This window comes from Debaryomyces hansenii (genome assembly GCF_000006445.2).
Source record: "Debaryomyces hansenii CBS767 chromosome A complete sequence".
Classification (NCBI taxonomy): Eukaryota; Fungi; Ascomycota; class Pichiomycetes; order Serinales; family Debaryomycetaceae; genus Debaryomyces; species Debaryomyces hansenii.
The window spans coordinates 846,398-865,807 of record NC_006046.2 but is presented as its reverse complement, the minus strand read 5'-3'; the positions used below and the strand labels follow the sequence as shown (position 1 = coordinate 865,807).

Sequence of the window (19,410 nt, the reverse complement as noted above, 5' to 3'; positions counted from 1 at the left end):
CAGTAGAGAAGCTTAACTGTTCGCTGAAGGGTAGATATCAGGAAAAAAAATAACGACACAAGCAGGACTCGAACCTGCGCGGGAAAATCCCAAAAGATTTCAAGTCTTTCGCCTTAACCGCTCGGCCATTGTGCCTAATTTAGAAATAAAATTCAATGATAGCCTTTAAGAAATGTTTACTCAATATCTCATGATATATGAATATTCAATTTTCGCTTGTTCAACTATTGCGGTAGCAATAAAATTTTTCTACTCAAGTATATTGATTATTCGCTTATTCTACAACAAGAGCAGTCAAAGTAACAATGGCTCAAGAATTAACTCACCCTTCCATCAAAGATGGATGGTTCGCCGAAATTTCAGACACAATGTGGCCTGGACAAGCTATGTCGTTGAAAGTTGAAAAAGTATTACATGTTGAGAAATCCAAGTACCAAGATGTGTTAGTTTTCAAATCTACTGACTACGGTAACGTTTTAGTATTGGATGACTGCATCCAATGTACTGAAAGGGATGAATTTTCTTATCAAGAAATGATCGCTCACTTGGCTCTTAACTCCCACCCTAACCCAAAGAAGGCTTTGGTTATTGGTGGTGGGGACGGTGGTGTTTTGAGAGAAATCTTGAAGCACGAATCCATTGAAGAAGCTTGGTTATGTGACATTGATGAAACAGTTATTGAAGTTTCAAAGAAATACTTGCCAGAAATGTCTCAATCTTACAAGAACCCAAGAACCAAGGTTCATATTGGAGATGGTTTCAAATTCTTAGCTGAGTACAAGAACCAATTCGATGTCATTATCACTGACTCTTCTGATCCAGAAGGTCCAGCTGAATCGTTGTTCCAAAAGCCATATTTCAGATTGTTGAAGGATGCCTTAACTGAAAAGGGTGTTATCACCACTCAAGCTGAAAACATCTTCTTACATATGGAAATTATTTCAAGATTGAAGAAAGATTGTAAGGAAATCTTCCCAGTTGCTGAATATGGTTACACAATGATCCCAACTTATCCTTCTGGTTCAATTGGTTTCATGGTTTGTTCTAAGGATCCAAATGCTAACGTTACTAAGCCACTCAGATTCGACTGGGACGATGAATTCGTTAGAAAGAATTTGAAATACTATAACAAAAAGATCCATGAAGCTTGTTTCGTTTTGCCTACATGGGCTGATGAAAAATTGAACAAGCAAAATTGACATTCTCGGTTTGACTAAAAATTATTTAATGATGAAATGATTGACTAAGTTAAAGTAAGAATGGTTTATTTTTTATAGACATTATTTGGGATTATCCCAATCAATGCAAAATAGCTATTGTTCAACCCTAATGTAGAATGTAGATAATTCGTTAAATTTGGAATTTCCGTTATATGACATAAACAGGCTTTTTCACGTTTTAATTAATGTCAAATTTTGCTTCAAAATTAATGATCAAACCTAAAATCTAATCGTTTATTACCAATATCTTTCGTATTGCTAATATAATCCTCTTGCTGTTCAAGAGACATGGCATTCCAAATAATATCCCTAGACTTGTTTCTATAAACATAATAAAGCTTGACCAATAGTAATATTGGAAACATCGAAACGGCAAATTTAAATAACATTTGGTTACCTCTATGGTAGAACGGAGCATCATCTTTCCTGTAGATATTATATGAAATAATGCTACCCATTTGAACAGACATGTTATAAAGGGCAGATGCAATTGTCCTTGTCCTAATACTGTTTGAATTTCTTGACACCCAAGACACACATATTGCATGAATATAGGGACCACCTAAAAATAGTGTACAAAGTAACCATGTCCCCCATACATTAACCATGCTTCCACTCCACCACCTAAGAAGAGCAAGCAATGGAACAGACCATATAGGTAAAACCAAGCAAATCAACGTTCTTTCGTTTATAGCTTCAGAAATCCATGTAATCAGCAAAAGCATGATAATATGCAAAATATTATATGGAATGGTCAATAAATTCACATTAAATGTTGAAAATCCCAACTGCTTTAAAGTTAAAGTTAAGTAAGGGGATACTGCTCCCGTGGGAATGTAGGCAAGGAGACCAATAACGTATATTGGCCATAAATCATAATCACATAATGTGTCTAAAACAGCCCTAAAATCCAAACCTTGTCTATTATGCATATCACCTTTAGAGGGATCATCACGCAAAACACGATTCACGACAATTTTAACCTCTCTTTCAGAGAACCAGCCTTTTGGATGGAATCTATTTTTGGTTTGGGTCGCAGATGGCACCATCAAATAGAAGGAGAACAAACCTATGCAGAAGGTACATAGTCCCTCCAATATAAACAACCAGCGCCATCCTTCCAAGTTGAATACACCTCGCATCCTCAATATCCCAAAGGCTAGAATAGATGTAAAAATTTGTACACAAGATAGAGTAGTCCAGAACCAGGAAAGTCTGATTGGTAATTCATTAGCCTTATAGAAATAAGTGAGCCAAAGAACAATATCTGCAATAAACCCACCCTCTAGCACCCCAATTAATCCTCTGGTTATATAGAATGAAATCTTTCCATTTAATAGTCCCTGTGACATGGCAATAATGCTCCACATAATAATTTGAATCGGAATAAATACATCGGGACCTAGTGCCTTCGAAATTAATTGTGACGGTAATTCGGCCAACAAGAAGCAGACCAAAAAGATAGTATTACCTGTATTGTAGTTATTTGTATCTAGATTCAAATCGTCTAACATGTTATCAGATATGGCTTGTCCAAGGTTACCTCTATCAATCTGTAACCCTGCAAATAGGATACAGGCAGTTAATGCAACCCGATAATCAAGCTTACGTACTATATCCTCTTCTTCCACATTACTCCACTCAAACAAGGGATCATAGGCACTTCTGCATTCGTACCCTGCTCTTTCATAGATCTCTTTATAGTATTCAGCAACTTTTGGATCTGCAAATGGATTTCCTTGCCTCGGGAGAATATCATTTTGATCTGTTGAACCATATGCGAGGTCAAGAGACAACTCGCTAACAGTTTCGTATGAAATATTATAAGCATTTTTCTGACCAAACATATTCAAAATAGAACTATTCGTTCCACTAGAAACTTCTAATAAGAAATATTCATGATATATCTCTTATACTAAAATTGGTTAGGTGGATGCAAACCAGGGGTTCCAAAGGAATAACAGTGGCATTGTGGCCCATGCGACAATAATAGCATTTTCGCAACCACATTTTTATGAACATTTTCGCTTATACTGTTCAATAAGTTTATTTTCCTATTGGTATCAGACGACGCCGACTACATAGCTCATTAGATAAGATTGGGACCCAGAGAGAAACATCGGATCATTATTGCATCGGTTGTAGTAAAAGACACTGTTAAAGGAACTTTAGAGAACCAAAATTTGTAAAGAAGAAATTATTTTAAAAAAACATCTTGTTTATTTAATTCTCGTTAAACTTGATATCATACTAGAAATATCAATAGAGAAACAAGCCCATGAATACTCTTCTACAATAGATTTTGAAAGTTTCAATTAGCATCAAGCTGTGGCCAATCTCATCATGTGATCCAATATGATAATTAGAAAAAACGCTTAATATTAGTAAGTAATAGTAGTATATTGCTATTATACCAATGTCCTTCGTCCAGGGAAGACTCAGTGATGAACAGAGAGCACGTATAGTATGTATCGTTTAAGCTAATATTGAAATTCTAGGTGATGATATACTAACAAAATTAGGAAGCAAATAGACAGAGGGCACTAGAGAGACTAGGAAAGAAGAAGCCATCGGCTGTGACAGCTTCATCGCAGGCAAATCCACCCACTGCAACTGCAAATATCACATCCACTAATGATAAGGGAAGGAAAGGCGCATCGAATGATGGCTTGGTTAGATCGTTTGACCAGATCAGGAATACTAATATGGATTCGATATCAGGTGGCGCATCTAACCAGGGTGAGCAGACTCCAAAACGACCAAGAATAGAATTAACGCCTGAACAGAGGCGACGCATAGACGAAAATAGAAAGCGAGCCCTAGACATACAGAAAGAGAAACATAAGAATAATCGTGAAGCAACTAAGACATATCAGGACCCAGTACCGGTTTCAAATAACGTGAGACTCAATAAAGAGAAAGTTGCTAAAGCGAACGAGGGAAGTATTAAAGCATCTATAAAAAAGACAGATTACATCGAGTATGATTTTGCAACCATGAAAGATACCCGGGGTGGATTTATATCTCTTGAGGATGCACCCAACCCTCTTTCAGCCAACACCGATAGCAAGACCCTAGAGGAATGGAAAGAAAAACAGAAGCAGCAACATGTGGTGCGAGACTTGGCACCACCGCTAGATATATCGCAAGCTCCCAAATGCTATGAATGCTCATCACTAGAAATCGATCCTAACCTCTACCTGAATTTCAACCAGGTAAGGGCCTGCCGGCCATGCCAGAAAAAGATGCCAGAAAAATATTCGCTTTTAACGAAAACCGAATGTCGCGAAGACTACTTGCTTACAGACCCAGAACTTAAGGACACATCGATTCTCCCTCGGATCGAGAAGCCCAATCCGCATGGGTTTTCTCGCATGCAGCTTTTCCTCCGTTTCCAGGTGGAGGAGTTTGCCTGGAAAAAATGGGGTTCCACGGAAGGGTTGGATAAAGAGTGGGAGAGGAGAGAGGCCATGCGTATCCAGAGACGGGATAAGAAGTACAACGAGAAAATCACCGAAATGCGGAAGAAGACCAGAGCCGAAGAGTACACAAGAAAGCTTCGTAACGGAGAGGCATTGGGCGAACGTCATGTCCATGACTGGTCAGCTCCTTTGGCGGTACCTGGAGATCTCCATACCGTTAAAAGACGGTGTATAGACTGTGGCCTCGAGACCGAAGAAATTATAATGTGAGACCGTCGCCTGCCACTGGATACTTTAACATTTGATATTCACCAAGAGTCCATAACATCTTTATTTCATCCTACATAAGCATACCTTCAATTGTACGCCAGACCTTTTTTGCATCCATCCTGGCTAACGACTTATGTGTATATATAAATTCTATGTCTTTTCCATAATCTACTTTAATGCACTCTTTTTTTCTAATATACATCGCAAAGCATTGTACGCCGGGTCCCCCGCTGGCCTTCCAAACCCTCCGGATCGAATCTTTAGAACAATACAACCATTCTATTAGTGATTGCAGCATCTTGAAATTTGGTCGCGCGCAAACCACTAATTAATGGAAGCTCGTAGAAGCTTCCACATTGATTTTTGTTCGACGACCGATTTGCAGCATTGAGGCTATTTAATAAAGAGAATTCCATTTCAAAAATTTCATACTTTCTTTTAGAGCAAGTAATTAAGCTTACACTTTCACAGGCTCCAGTTAAATAGATACACGAAAATGTCTGACGCTAAAGTTGAAACTCATGAATTCACCGCTGAGATTTCTCAGTTGATGTCTTTGATCATTAACACCGTTTACTCCAACAAGGAAATTTTCTTGAGAGAATTGATTTCTAATGCTTCTGATGCTTTGGATAAGATCAGATACGAAGCATTAGCTGATCCAAGCAAATTGGAAACCGAACCAGAATTATTCATCAGACTTACCCCAAGACCTGAAGAAAAAGTTTTGGAAATCAGAGATACTGGTATCGGTATGACCAAGGCTGACTTAGTCAATAACTTAGGTACTATCGCTAAGTCTGGTACCAAGGCTTTCATGGAAGCTTTATCTGCTGGTGCAGATGTTTCCATGATTGGTCAATTCGGTGTTGGTTTCTACTCTTTATTCTTGGTTGCTGACCACGTTCAAGTTATCACCAAGCACAATGACGACGAACAATACATTTGGGAATCCAACGCTGGTGGTAAGTTCACTGTTGCTTTGGATGAAGTTAACCCAAAGATTGGCCGTGGTACCGTCTTGAGATTATTCTTGAAGGAAGATCAATTGGAATACTTGGAAGAAAAGAGAATTAAGGAAGTTGTCAAGAGACACTCTGAATTCGTTTCTTACCCAGTCCAATTAGTCGTCACCAAGGAAGTCGAAAAGGATGCTCCTGAAGAAAAGGAAGACGAAGAAGAAGTCAAGGAAGGTGATGACAAGAAGGCAAAGGTCGAAGAAGTCGATGAAGAAGGTGAAGAAAAGAAGAAGGAAACCAAGAAGATTACTGAACAAGTCACTGAAACGGAAGAATTGAATAAGACCAAGCCATTATGGACCAGAAACCCATCTGATGTCACTCAAGATGAATACAATGCGTTCTACAAGTCCATTTCCAACGACTGGGAAGACCCATTGGCTGTCAAGCACTTCTCTGTTGAAGGTCAATTAGAATTCAGAGCCATCTTATTCGTTCCAAAGAGAGCTCCATTCGATGCTTTTGAATCTAAGAAGAAGAAGAACAACATTAAGTTATACGTCCGTCGTGTTTTCATCACTGACGAAGCTGAAGAATTAATCCCAGAATGGTTAAGTTTCGTTAGAGGTGTTGTTGACTCCGAAGATTTGCCATTGAACTTGTCCAGAGAAATGTTACAACAAAACAAGATCTTAAAGGTCATCAAGAAGAACATCGTTAAGAAGTTGATTGAAACCTTTAATGATATTGCTGAAGACCAAGAACAATTCGAAAAGTTCTACAGCGCCTTCTCCAAGAACATTAAGTTAGGTATCCACGAAGATCAACAAAACAGAACCGCATTATCTAAGTTATTGAGATACAACTCTACCAAGACTGGTGAAGAATTAACTTCTTTATCTGACTATGTCACCCGTATGCCAGAACACCAAAAGAACATTTACTACATCACTGGTGAATCTATCAAAGCTGTTGAAAAGTCTCCATTCTTAGATGCTTTGAAGGCCAAGAACTTCGAAGTTTTATTCTTAGTTGACCCAATTGATGAATACGCTATGACTCAATTGAAGGAATTCGAAGACAAGAAGTTAGTTGATATCACTAAGGACTTCGACTTAGAAGAAAGTGAAGAAGAAAAGAAACAAAGAGAAAAGGAAATCGAAGAATACGAACCATTGACTAAGGCCTTAAAGGAAATCTTAGGTGACCAAGTTGAAAAGGTCGTTCTTTCTCACAAATTAGTTGATGCTCCTGCTGCTATCAGAACTGGTCAATTCGGTTGGTCTGCTAATATGGAAAGAATTATGAAGGCTCAAGCTTTAAGAGACACTACCATGTCTTCTTACATGTCCTCTAAGAAGACTTTCGAAATCTCTCCAAGATCTTCTATTATTAAGGAATTAAGAAAGAAGGTTGAAGCTGACGGTGCCGAAGATAAGACTGTCAAGGACTTGACTACCTTATTGTACGAAACCGCTTTGTTGACATCTGGTTTCTCCTTAGAAGAACCAAGCTCTTTCGCTGGTAGAATTAACAGATTGATCTCTTTAGGTTTAAACATTGATGAAGAAGAAGAAGTTGAAGAAGTCGGTACTTCTACTGGTACTACCACTGATGAACCTGCTGTTGAATCTGCTATGGAAGAAGTTGATTAAATGGGGTTAAGGTAATATTTTAATATATTTTTATTCGATTTGGCTATTTATGTTATTTTATATAATTTCGGCTTGTTTATACGTACAATATAGTCCCTTATAATTAAACTGGGAGTATTTGTTTAAAAATTGATGTTATGGAGTTTGAATTCATTAAATGTAGGATATATTAATATTCATTATACACATTGACTATGTAATTTTAAGATGCTTGTAGTTATCATCAGTCTCCAATAAACTCATTGCTAGTTGGACTAGTTCATCGATTGTATCTAATACTATCTGCGCTTGCTCTCTCACAAGTAAATCATTATCTGTTTCTAAAACATATTTCAATGTATTCACAACCTTCTCTCTATATTCATTAGGAAATTCTACTCTTTCGGAATTTGAAGTGCCTAAAATTAAATCGTGAATTAAAACAACTGCAGTCCTTCTCATTATTGCACTATCCTTATTGGTTTCTAACTGCAAAATACCTATAGCACAACTTAACGCATCCTCCAAAGAGTCGATTATACCAATAGGATTGACTTTACAACATGTTCCTAATAAAGACATAGCCGACATACGTAATCTATCATCTTCCTTGTCAGAATCACTAAAAGGTCTTCTAATCAAATGAAGCGTTGAATCAGCTATAATTCTGGCAGATTCTCCTGAAAATAGTTCGTTAGAGCTTTCAATATACCGCAATAATACTTCACCAATTTTTAATCTTTCATCTATGTCAGTATCATTTTTCTCATTGACGTAAATGCTAGTTAATATTCTTAGAACTTCTGTTTCATCCCACTCAATCAAACACTGGAGGCCTTTAATAACATTTAAATAAATAAATGGTTCTGGATCTTTCAACTGAATTAGATGCAAATTAATTACGAAATCCAACGAAATTACCTCACTTCTTGATTCTACCAACTGTCTCAATAAGAATAGACCGTGCGCTCGTATTGGTACTAGGGGATCGTTCAAACTTGTTACCGCTCTGGCAAGGGTTTTTGAATGTAAATCTTTTGTTGAAATTGGCGGTTTTTCCCCTTCTAAGAGCAATTTAATTCTATCATGTAATGACTTGGATCCATTAATTACAGACAAAGATAAATTAGAAGGATTATTTTTCACGTTTTCTAATAACTTGGCAATTTCCTTGAGCAATTTATGACATGCTTCATCCAAGTTTGTAGAAGAAGATTCAGATAAAATGGCCGATAAAAGCTCTAAGACTACAGGAAATGATTGCAGCAATAATTCGTTATCGTTGTCAAAATCTTCTTCGTCATCAGAGTCTTCGTCGGCAGAATCTATTGTACCTACTACCAAGTCTAATTTTTCCGCTGTATCATTCTGATTTCCTTTTTCCTGAAGCATAAGAATATTTTTTACAATTTCAAGCATTTCAAATGGAGTCTTTGCTAGTGATTCTTTGAATTTGCTACCGATACTTTCTAGCAAACGTAAATCAACTAGCATAAAAAAAGGATTTTCGCTGGAATCATTACCTAAAATTGAGCTCAGACTATTGATTCTAAACCACCTTTTCAAAATATTTATAAATAACTTCAGAATTAAATCATCATCGATATCGCTCAACAAATCCGTGAAATATTCACAACTTGAGTCTAAATTGCTCAAAAATTTGTTTATTTTATTATCCTTTGAGTCAGCATCGGAGACAAATTCTTGCTTCTTTCTGACAATTTCAACTAAATCATTCTTGCCCATTTCATATTTCCAAGATTCCCCTTCGTCAAAAAGAATGTTTTTTGCGATTGAATCGAGACCAAAAACCCCATCATCAAGGTCTGACAAATCTTTCATCACCGTGAAATAACCAACAAGAACACTCATTATGACATCTGCTGATTTTGATTGCTTTCTAAGAAACACATAGTATGACCAAATAGGAAGTAATATAGGATTGAATAATGCTGACAATAAATCTGAAGACAAGCCCTTTTTTGTTAATGAAATCAAAACATTTACGTTATTATTCAACTGTGCTTCACTAACTAATACTTCTGAATCCAGATTATTATCAGGATTAAAGTTTTGCCATATTTTCTTCAATATAAAATCACGAACAACCAATTTGTTCTTATCCCATAGCTTCTCCAACACATATCCAATACAACTAGTTACTACTGGCCTGTTTATCAAAACCAATAAGTCATAACATTGTGAACCTATATTAGTAAAATATTCGACAGTACTAATAGATTTAGGTTTTGTCAACACCACGTTAGCAACATGATCAAATTTTTCTACGTTCACTTCATCATTTTCTCTCAAACCAAGAACGAATTCCACTAGAGTCAATAAACCATCTTTTCTCGGAGCATCATAGTGTAGCGTTTGCAATTTAGACATAACGAACTGCTTAAAGAACGAAGGGGAAGGAGTAGTTAAAAGTAATGTGTAGGTTTGAAATAATTCGTAAGTTTCAGGCATGGTCGATATAGTTGTATCATATTCAGTTAAGTACATCTTTTTTTTTTCTTCGTTAAAGTAGGGAACAGTTATTAGCGATATGGCGACCGTGAGAAAATCCGAAAACCCTGTCCCTTTAATTAATAAGTTCTTGACATCTGAATCCACTGAAAATACCTCCATAAATTTACTATATACAAGAGTTAAAAGAATTTCATTATATTCATATTTCTTGGATGTACTTGTCTGATCTGGGTTAACAGGGAGTTTATGGATTATTCGAGGTTTCTTATTCTTCGAAAAGTCATTTAGTAATCGTTTTTCAAACGGAACCCCTATTCTGAACAAATTCAATGCTGGATAAATACCATGTTCAAGTATCAAATTGACCAACTTACTGAACGTCTTGATATCGTGCAACGAGATTTTTATCAAGTTCTTATCGTCCAGAATTCGACTATTCGCTTCTGACAATTCTTGTATCTGAATCAAATAATTGAGCATCCTCTCGATAACCTTGTATCTTCTTAAAAACTCTTTATTTCCACTTTCTGTTATTTCATCTCCAATGATTCTTTCGTAAAGAATATCTATAGTTATATCCTCTACGGATCCCCTCAACTTTTCTTCAATTTCGGCGAACAAAATATCAATTGGCGATTTGCTTTGATATTGGGGTGTATGTAAACCTTTACGTGGTTCGTTTGCTCCATAGACATCCTTTGCTTCTCTTCGAATAGTGGTCTTCTTTGTCTTTGGTGCAAACGGATTCTTTTTTGGCTTAGTCTCTTCTTTTATTGAAGGGATCTCCTCAATCTTTGGTGCCATTATATAGCATCAATACGCTTCGTTAGCTTATAAGAAGTTCTTGATCCAATTTGCCGTTATAATCTACGTTTAAATCAAATTCATATTGGAGTATGGTATATGCAGTGTAATTTTTCAAATTTTTTTTTGCATCGCATTAGAGGACGATAAGATGGACATAATTATAGAATAAATTATACCAAAGGTTATCTTTAGAGTAAAGTTTCAAGGTGGGAAACACACATAGGTACAGAATAACCAAGATGTCAACTGAAGCTGAAAAAATTACATCATTAAGTCAAGAAGAAATGGACTGCATCATCTACGATGCCAGAGAAGGAGATTTAGAAACCTTGAAGGAAGTCTTCGAAGAGATTCCAAAGAGCCTCTTATTAACCATCAAGGATGATATAACATTAAGCACCCCAATACACATGGCAGCCGCTAACGGGCATTTTGAAGTCATAAAATATTTATTATCCATTATTCCTCAGAAAGATGCAGAGAACTTGGCTTCACAACAAAATGAAAGTGGTAACACTCCATTACACTGGGCTGCCTACAATGGCCACTTATCGATTGTGCAGCTTTTATGTAATGAATACAATGTGGATGTATTTGTCAAGAATAGTTCTGGCCATGACGTAATGTATGAAGCTGAAAATAACGGCCAAGAAGAAATCGAGAACTGGTTATTGAAGAAGTATGCTGTCGAGGACAACTTCACGGTTGATGAAAATGATGACGAAACCAAGATCACATACAAGCCTGGTACTGAGAGTAAGGAAGCAGATGATAGAGCAAAAGCAGCAGCCTCCACGACCACCGACGAAATAGAAAAAAAGGCCAGTGACTTGAGCATTAATTAATTGTCTCCAATGGCATTACCGTGTATATTAATATAGAAATAATATAGTAAAGTATAATATTTTGCAATATTTAGGTCTGGAGTTTGGCCCTATACTAGTAGTAAAAAAGTCGTGCGAGTACTCGAACGACTCACTTGAAATTTTTTCACTCTTGTTAAATAAGTAGTGTTCAGTTTGTATTACATATTACAACTAAGTATAGGCTTATATTGCATTTATCATCTATAACTACGAATAATATGAGTGATTTAGGGTTCGATCCTAGTTTGAAGAAGAAGAAGAAGACGAAGAAGCCTGAAGATTCTTCGGTAACCGCCACAGAATCTCCAGCACCTTCAAGTGACGTCGACGACATGTTTGCAGGCTTGAAGAAGAAGAAGAAGTCTAAGAAGGCGGCTGATGAATCGGAAGCTAACGAAAAGACCGATTCGCCAGTTCCAGATGACTTGAGTGCATCATTAGGTGACCTTACATTGAAAAAGAAGAAGAAGAAGGCTGTCAAAAGTCTGGATGCCGCTGATTTCGAACAACAATTAGAACAAGCAGGGCTTGAAGATATAGCACCAACTTCATCCAAGACTGAAAGCACTACTTCCGCCACCGAAGCTGTTGGGGGATTACAATACGAAGATTTGTTATCTCGTTTCTTTTCGATCTTAAAGAAGAACAACCCCGAATTGGCTGGAGACAAGAGTGGTCCAAAGTTCCGTATTCCACCACCAGTTTGCCAAAGAGAAGGTTCCAAGAAGACCTTATTTGCAAATGTTCAAGAAATTGCTACCGTTTTACAAAGAAACCCAGAACACTTGATACAATTTTTGTTCGCAGAATTGGGTACATCTGGGTCTATTGATGGTGAAAAGAGATTGGTGCTAAAGGGTAAGTTCCAACCAAAGCAAATGGAATCTGTTTTGAGAAGATATATCATAGAATACGTTACTTGTAAGACTTGTAAGTCTATGAATACTGAATTGAAGAGAGAATCTGCTAATAGATTGCACTTCTTGAGTTGTAATGCATGTGGATCCACCAGATCAGTCTCTTCTATTAAGACCGGTTTCCAAGCCCAAATTGGTAGAAGAAAGAGAGTATGAGGAGTTAGGGTTTACACATATATTCATCTGCAATAGGTATATAGCTTTTTTTATTGTCTCTATGTATAATAATAATAAACCATCTTATTTAAGTATTTATTTTCAAACCTTCAATAGTCTTTTTTAATGGAGCACACCATGTACTTACCCCCTGGTTAGCCATCATGTACATCAAGATTTCCTGCTTGATATTCGCAATTGATCTGCCGTCTCCGTTAGATGGAACCTTGAGCACTTTAACGAGAATATCGTTTAAGAATAACTTATCCTTGTCGTTCAACGTGCTAACAACATCCTCAAGCTTACTCTGGTAATGTTTGATTTCATTCACTTGTAGCGTGGTAGGATGTCGCAATAAGTCATCCAACATAGTATTAATAGTTGTATCGTTAATATCAGTATCAACTTTCGTATCAACTTGATCTTTTTTACCCGAGGAATTATTAATTAGTTTAAGATCTCTCTCCAAGTTTGTAGAAGAACTCAGGTTCCTGGTGGGTATTGGTGGTGTAGGGGTAGGTATGCTGACGGGGGTTGCAGATCGACTTGATATTGGTGTTCCATCTATGTTGTGACCTAATCTCCTCGGAGGTCTTTTTCTAGACGTTCTACTGGAACCAGAATTAAGACTCGATGTAGAGCTACTACTAGGGATATAAACAGGGCAATCATTCCAACCCTCAATAGATTCACCTCGTTGATATTTCGTTAAAGTCATTTTTTTTTTTGGTAAAATTAAAGTAAAATAATTAAGGTATGAAAAAATTAAAGCTAATAAACCATCTGTATACTATTGTAACGACCAATATAAACTATTAATACTATTGTATGTTATCATTCATGTTAATTATTTGGTGATGAACAAGTAACTATTATTCATTGTTAGACGTGTTCTATATTTTCACGTGATTACTGATCTACTATTGACGTCTTGTCAACTCCAAGGCTTTATCCAACAATTCATCTACAGAAGGTCTCTTCAGACTGTCTAAGACCAAGCAATCTTTGATCAACGAAATCAATTCATCCGAGTAGCCCTTGTTATTTTGTGGTATGGAGTAGTTACCTTGAGAAATAGCCAAGTTTAAGTTTGCACCCTGTTCTATTTCCAATTTCTCGAAGGGTGAAAAACCGAAGCAGCATGCATATAACAAACACCCTAAGGACCATATGTCTGTCTTTTCAGTAATCTCTGTATTAGTGGCTACATCGAGTAACTCTGGAGCTCTGTATGGAAGTGTGCAATGCTCTTGAGCAAAGTCTGTTAAAGTCAAGGCCTGTTGACGGTTCTTTATTGAAAAGTTAGCTTTGGAGCAAGATCCTAAGTCGACCAACACCGGCAATCCTTCAGCTGACAACATAACATTAGCTGGCTTGATATCCCTATGAGCGAAAGGTGTAAGTTCTTGCAATTCGGTGCCGTTGGATGCACTTACACCGTCTTCGTCGTCACTTGCTGCAGGTAAAAGCAAGTCCTCCTCCTCCTCGTCGTTCGCTGTGCTATGTGTTCGTCCGGTTCTCTTGAATTTGTGCATAGCTTGTAGTCCTCTACATACGCCAATGAATATTTTCAATATTTCATCTTCATCCATTGTTAGATCGTTCAACACATTGTAAGTGATAATGTCTTGTAATGAATTCTCAAAATATGGCAAAAGAATATAGATAGTCTTTGATCCGTCATTCTCATTGATAATGGTCTCGTCTATAGATTGGATAATATAGGGCGTTTTGGAGTTTGAGAAGCGATGGTAGTTCTTAATTTCTTTCATGGCATTCTTGAAGGTTTCATCGTCTGAGCCGAAGGGACATCTTATTTTCTTAAGTGCATACTGTGAATTGTTATTTGACTTATGAGATACCAAATAGACGTACGAGAATCCCCCCTCTCCCAATAAGCGAATAATTTTATATTTTGCGTTGTTTATTGACACATAAGGAGTTGATAAATCTGGAAAGCATGGTAAACACTTACTGAATACAGTCAATAACGTCTCCATGGTCAATTGTTATGAATAAATAGCTTGATATTGATAAAAATTATCATGTCTTTATTAGTATTTTGTCAATCTGCGTGCGACTTTTTGATGATAGAAGAAACCAATTAGTACATCAACTCGATAATTAACTTGAATCCAATAGAACATTAAGATAAGATGAGTTCGCCAAAAGCACTGTCACCAAAAGCTAAGACGCCAAGAGAACTGAGCCCTTTGGCTGAAGATCGAATGAAGAAAACCAGTTCATCCAATAAACCGAATATGGAGACATCGGCGGCCAGGTCAGCATCCCCAGAAACCGCCCCAAAAGATGCTATGGACATTGATAGCGAGGAGAATAACAATGAAGACCACAGAGATCCGTTGCAAAAATTACAAACGACAGAATTATTACCCGATTTATACAACCTATTAAATGATTTACAGAATGGACATATACTGGCCAAAGATTTTGACAATAATGCCGGAAGTATACGGTTGAAACTATCGAAAATGAAACAAAACTTGCAAGATATTCCAGGGATTAGTGAATCCGTGAAGTTTAGAGAGACGAGGATTCAGAACTTGAAGCTCAGCAACGAGAAAAAAGCCCATTTTTTAAATAAGTTCAAGCAAAGAGTAGAATCCGAATTAGGAGAAAGTTGAATCTGAAGTAGATGAAAGATGAACAAGATAGCATGCTTCAATACAGACTATTTGTGGCTGATTTGACCAAAATAAACAGAGAATATATGTGATATACGCTTAATAATACCGAGCCACAGCAAATGTGACGATTGGCTTGCAAAACTACGAACCCAATCGAATAGTATTATTATTCTAGAGCTCTTTCTCAGACTTAGGGCTATAAAATTACATTTATAGATAAATATCTTATGATTTAATGTCAAATATCGTAGTTGAGTTTTGGAACAGTCGCGAGATTTTTTTCATTTGAGATCAAAATAATGATGACAGTTGTTTTACTCTAAAAGAAGGCTGTACCATTAAATATTCAATGCTGTCACCTCTGTTTATCAATAAGTTAGCATTGCCTAACCTTGCCACAATTACCCAGTATCCTGCCTTGACTGTTGGTTTGTCAGTTTTCACGTTTTTGTTGCTAGTTATCGATCTTTGTTCAAATCAAGCGTTGAGTCAAAAGTTCTCATTATATCCAAATGCTCCATTCGAATTCGATTTAAATCGTCTTTCGTTCTACTTGTTGTTCCATCGTGGCTTTACCCACTGGTTATTAAACGTCGTTGGATTATTCTCCCCATTGGCTATATTTGAAAGAACTAACGGTACGGTTTTCACAGGCGTTACCCTTAACGTGTTAGCTGTTACCGCAGGTTTACAATTCTGTATTGTCGGAAAGCTCTTATATCCTAACACCCAAGTTATTGGGTTATCTGGAGTGGTCTTCCTGTTTATGAGTTTCATGGCATATAAGGAGCATCACACTACTCCAGTGATCTACACGTTCAAATACCAAGGGTCGGAAGTATCAATTCCTACGTTGTACTCACCATTTATCTTCTTGATAGTCTGTATGGTTTTGATTCCAGGATCGTCGTTTTGGGGACATTTGGCTGGAATTTCTTCTGGCTATTTGTTGGCATTAGGATATATCAAATTTTTATACCCACCACTGAAAGCTATATTATTCATCGAAAGAAAATTACAAACTCCAATCAATGCGTTGCGCTCTTTAGTGGTGTATTACAAAGAAGAAGAGGCTATCGAACAAAGGGGTGTTAGCTATAACCCTCTCTTGAGTAGTGATCCTGAGTCTGCTCTCAACGATATTCCTGTTACCACAGGAGCAAGAACCAATTCTTTTGCAGGAGAAGGCCAAGTGTTAGGAGCAACTTAACGGGTATAGATTCTTGTATAGTTCGATTGACTTGTTAGTCATATATTAATTTAATTGTGCAATATATAGAGATCTTTTTATCTGTTTTATATACAGTGAGGAAACCCCACAACAAAAGTGTAGCCGAGGGTTCAATAGAGCTCACAATTTTTACATAAACAATACTCAATCACACTGCAAAGATTACCTGTTTATATATAAGAATACATTGTTTCAGGTTAGCATGGGGAAGCATGAAAGTTCAAGTTCACCTGCTAAATCACCGCAAGAGAAGATAATAAGTGAAAGGAGCTCCATTTCTAAAAATCTACAAGAGTATCAACAAGAGCGGATAGTGAACCATAACATAAATACAGCCATTGATTCGGAAAGAGATAGTTCTAGAAAGAAAGAGGGTACAGATATACGCAATTGCAATGATAATAATGAACATAACGGCAATAATAGCAAACCAATAATATCGCATACACCTAACAATAATAATAATAAGAAGAAGAAGCGTCGAAATAAGACCAAGTCGAAAAATAACTTTAAGACGAAAACAAATAGTAACGAGAATGGACTAGGAGATAACGAACAGAAGTCAAAGAGTCATACCGACCAAAAATTGAATGCGCTGAATGTTCCTAAGATAGACACCCAAGCAGCCGCCATAAGGACACCTGTGTTGACGTATGATGGGAATGACGACGAACAAACAGATAACCGAGATACAAAACAAAAACCACCCGTACTTGATATGAATCTCAAAATAAATTCTCCTATTAGCAATGATCAATTGCAGGTATCGAATTTAAGTCCTCGAAAACAGAGTATACTACGATATAAGAAAAGCGATGATAGGATAAATGAGAGGTCACTTATAAACGAAGCTAAAGACAACTTGAAGACTAAGAAGAAAATGTCCAAAACTCCAGAATCTCAATGTAGCAAAATTGAAGAATCGATGGTTTCTCCGCAAACTGGCTTGGATATGGATAAAAAAGTGACACTATTTAAGTATAAATCTTCACGAATATTAGTATTTGACGAGCAATTGAATGATAACAAGACTGATATGGAAAAACTGTCGTCAGGTAGATTATTAGGACACGGTGAATTTGAAATTTTTCAATTGCATAATGGTGATGTAACATACCTTTCCTGTGGACCATCGTTTGTGTACCCATTATTGCCAAAGTTGAAGATATTAAGAATCAATTTCAACCAATTTATATTGCCTTTGGTGAATCCTGAAAGATATTGGAAAATCTCTATAAACTCGGATGATAAGAATCTTATCCATCTGTTAGAAAGGACGCTTGAAAGAAATGTCAAGTATAGAAATTTATTTTTTGGGATAAATCAATTGAGCTCTATAGATGTCTGTGAAGATATGGAAATACCCAAGAATGTTGCAAACGGTAAAGAAACTAAGCAACTCCCTGTTTCAGGGACCATATTGAATTCCAGTTCTGGCTCCGAAAAGCATGAAATTCCAGTCACAGAAAATCCAATGAATTATCAATTTCCTATAATTTTCAACGAAATACCCGAGTCACCTCCATCTGCACCATTATCACCCCATAATGAAAATATCACGAATGTGAATCTTGTAACACCAACAAAAAATCCACAACTACTTCCCGGGTGGTCGCTAAGAAAGAAACAATCGGACAAGTCGATAAATAGTGCAATGGCAAGCTTAGATGTAAATAAAGAGTCCATTCTAGAAGGTACTCATGATAGACTGACGAATTCAAAAGGTATTTTTGGCTCTGATAAAATGAACGCACCTTTGACGTTAAACCAAAACCCTGAAGTACATCAACCGAAACCGAAGAGATCTACACATTTACCAAATCACAATTCTACCCAATTTCAAAACAAGGCTCACAAATCACAAGATAATAAATCAGATTCGTCTATGGACTCGTTATTAGATGAATATGAAGACAATATTCATACTACTAAATCCATAACGTTTAATTCCAGACCCCCTTCAAGACCCATATCAGTAGCGTCATCCTTTTCACGTCCACAGATTAACTACACAAGAGGCTCATATTTCCATGGGCCTATCGAAAGAGATGCAGATGATGCAGCAAATTCTCAGTATAATGAAACCTTTGAGGACCAAATATTCCCCACTACTTCATTATCTGAATATAATAAGACTAGAAATGGTGGTAATAATAGTGGCTTTGTGAAATCTCGTAGATCTTCACGTAGTGAGCTATATACTTCTGAGAGTAATTGGATGGAACCGAGCACTACAGCAATTGAAAGTGGACAGAACAGAACAATGAAATCGAGGAATAGTATACATGATCACGGTCGTCCTATGAATGCAGATGTGAAGCAAATTTACAGGTCATTCACCCAGAGGAACCTCTCTCAGTACACTAGCGACTTGAATAGCAATGCAGATTCAAAGTCTGTAAAGTCGCAAGCTAGAAAAGTTCAACCTACTTTCAACCCCGTAAAAATTCGGTCTCCAGTTATGGGAAGTCTACATCGTAAGGGAAGTTATGCCAACAGTGTAATAAGTGGACGTACTGGTTATGATTCAATTTCTAGATATAGCGGTGTTAACGAATTGCCGATTCCGCATAGCAAATCAACTCGTCGTGATTTGGACCAGCATAAACTGGGAAATTATAAGGTTAAATTGAATTCGTCAGAAGTATATAAGATGATTAGTGAGAGTCGATCAAATAAGAATTTGAATGGAATCGTGACGGGATCTCGAGATATCAAATCGCATGAGACGAAGGAAAAAGCTCAGGCAACTGGGGGATTTGCATCGAGGTTGTTTGGTTGGTAATTTGATATTATTGATTAGAA

At 36.9% G+C, this 19,410-nt stretch overlaps 12 protein-coding genes and 1 non-coding gene across 13 annotated transcripts; 8 read left to right on the top strand and 5 right to left on the bottom strand. All coding sequences in view use genetic code 12, as the record gives it.

Annotated features, from left to right (window-relative positions):
• Window positions 1-53: 53 nt before the first annotated feature.
• On the bottom strand, window positions 54-135 carry DEHA2D10494r. Its single transcript has one exon. It is a non-coding gene; the product is annotated as a tRNA-Ser (tRNA).
• A 170-nt stretch (window positions 136-305) lies between these two features.
• On the top strand, window positions 306-1,199 carry DEHA2D10472g (DEHA2D10472p; the record flags this gene model as incomplete). Its single annotated transcript, XM_458921.1, has 1 exon — window positions 306-1,199. One exon carries the CDS (start codon window positions 306-308, stop codon window positions 1,197-1,199), a length of 894 nt encoding a protein of 297 aa, XP_458921.1.
• A 227-nt stretch (window positions 1,200-1,426) lies between these two features.
• DEHA2D10450g (DEHA2D10450p) lies at window positions 1,427-3,067 on the bottom strand (the record flags this gene model as incomplete). The annotated part of the gene is made up of 1 exon (XM_458920.1): window positions 1,427-3,067. One exon carries the CDS (start codon window positions 3,065-3,067, stop codon window positions 1,427-1,429), a length of 1,641 nt encoding a protein of 546 aa, XP_458920.2.
• Window positions 3,068-3,636: 569 nt separating this feature from the next.
• Window positions 3,637-4,912, top strand: DEHA2D10428g (DEHA2D10428p; the record flags this gene model as incomplete). Its single annotated transcript, XM_458919.1, has 2 exons — window positions 3,637-3,684; window positions 3,743-4,912. 2 exons carry the CDS (start codon window positions 3,637-3,639, stop codon window positions 4,910-4,912), a joined length of 1,218 nt encoding a protein of 405 aa, XP_458919.2.
• Window positions 4,913-5,408: 496 nt separating this feature from the next.
• Window positions 5,409-7,526, top strand: DEHA2D10406g (DEHA2D10406p; the record flags this gene model as incomplete). Its single annotated transcript, XM_458918.1, has 1 exon — window positions 5,409-7,526. One exon carries the CDS (start codon window positions 5,409-5,411, stop codon window positions 7,524-7,526), a length of 2,118 nt encoding a protein of 705 aa, XP_458918.1.
• Window positions 7,527-7,718: 192 nt separating this feature from the next.
• On the bottom strand, window positions 7,719-10,784 carry DEHA2D10384g (DEHA2D10384p; the record flags this gene model as incomplete). The annotated part of the gene is made up of 1 exon (XM_458917.1): window positions 7,719-10,784. One exon carries the CDS (start codon window positions 10,782-10,784, stop codon window positions 7,719-7,721), a length of 3,066 nt encoding a protein of 1,021 aa, XP_458917.2.
• A 242-nt stretch (window positions 10,785-11,026) lies between these two features.
• Window positions 11,027-11,632, top strand: DEHA2D10362g (DEHA2D10362p; the record flags this gene model as incomplete). Its single annotated transcript, XM_458916.1, has 1 exon — window positions 11,027-11,632. One exon carries the CDS (start codon window positions 11,027-11,029, stop codon window positions 11,630-11,632), a length of 606 nt encoding a protein of 201 aa, XP_458916.1.
• A 239-nt stretch (window positions 11,633-11,871) lies between these two features.
• Window positions 11,872-12,726, top strand: DEHA2D10340g (DEHA2D10340p; the record flags this gene model as incomplete). Its single annotated transcript, XM_458915.1, has 1 exon — window positions 11,872-12,726. The coding sequence occupies one exon, from the start codon at window positions 11,872-11,874 to the stop codon at window positions 12,724-12,726; it is 855 nt and encodes a 284-aa protein (XP_458915.2).
• Window positions 12,727-12,814: 88 nt separating this feature from the next.
• DEHA2D10318g (DEHA2D10318p) lies at window positions 12,815-13,444 on the bottom strand (the record flags this gene model as incomplete). Its single annotated transcript, XM_458914.1, has 1 exon — window positions 12,815-13,444. One exon carries the CDS (start codon window positions 13,442-13,444, stop codon window positions 12,815-12,817), a length of 630 nt encoding a protein of 209 aa, XP_458914.2.
• Window positions 13,445-13,646: 202 nt separating this feature from the next.
• DEHA2D10296g (DEHA2D10296p) lies at window positions 13,647-14,726 on the bottom strand (the record flags this gene model as incomplete). The annotated part of the gene is made up of 1 exon (XM_458913.1): window positions 13,647-14,726. The coding sequence occupies one exon, from the start codon at window positions 14,724-14,726 to the stop codon at window positions 13,647-13,649; it is 1,080 nt and encodes a 359-aa protein (XP_458913.2).
• Window positions 14,727-14,882: 156 nt separating this feature from the next.
• Window positions 14,883-15,371, top strand: DEHA2D10274g (DEHA2D10274p; the record flags this gene model as incomplete). Its single annotated transcript, XM_458912.1, has 1 exon — window positions 14,883-15,371. The coding sequence occupies one exon, from the start codon at window positions 14,883-14,885 to the stop codon at window positions 15,369-15,371; it is 489 nt and encodes a 162-aa protein (XP_458912.2).
• Window positions 15,372-15,723: 352 nt separating this feature from the next.
• Window positions 15,724-16,584, top strand: DEHA2D10252g (DEHA2D10252p; the record flags this gene model as incomplete). Its single annotated transcript, XM_458911.1, has 1 exon — window positions 15,724-16,584. One exon carries the CDS (start codon window positions 15,724-15,726, stop codon window positions 16,582-16,584), a length of 861 nt encoding a protein of 286 aa, XP_458911.2.
• Window positions 16,585-16,807: 223 nt separating this feature from the next.
• On the top strand, window positions 16,808-19,390 carry DEHA2D10230g (DEHA2D10230p; the record flags this gene model as incomplete). Its single annotated transcript, XM_458910.1, has 1 exon — window positions 16,808-19,390. The coding sequence occupies one exon, from the start codon at window positions 16,808-16,810 to the stop codon at window positions 19,388-19,390; it is 2,583 nt and encodes an 860-aa protein (XP_458910.2).
• Between the last annotated feature and the right edge of the window lie 20 nt (window positions 19,391-19,410).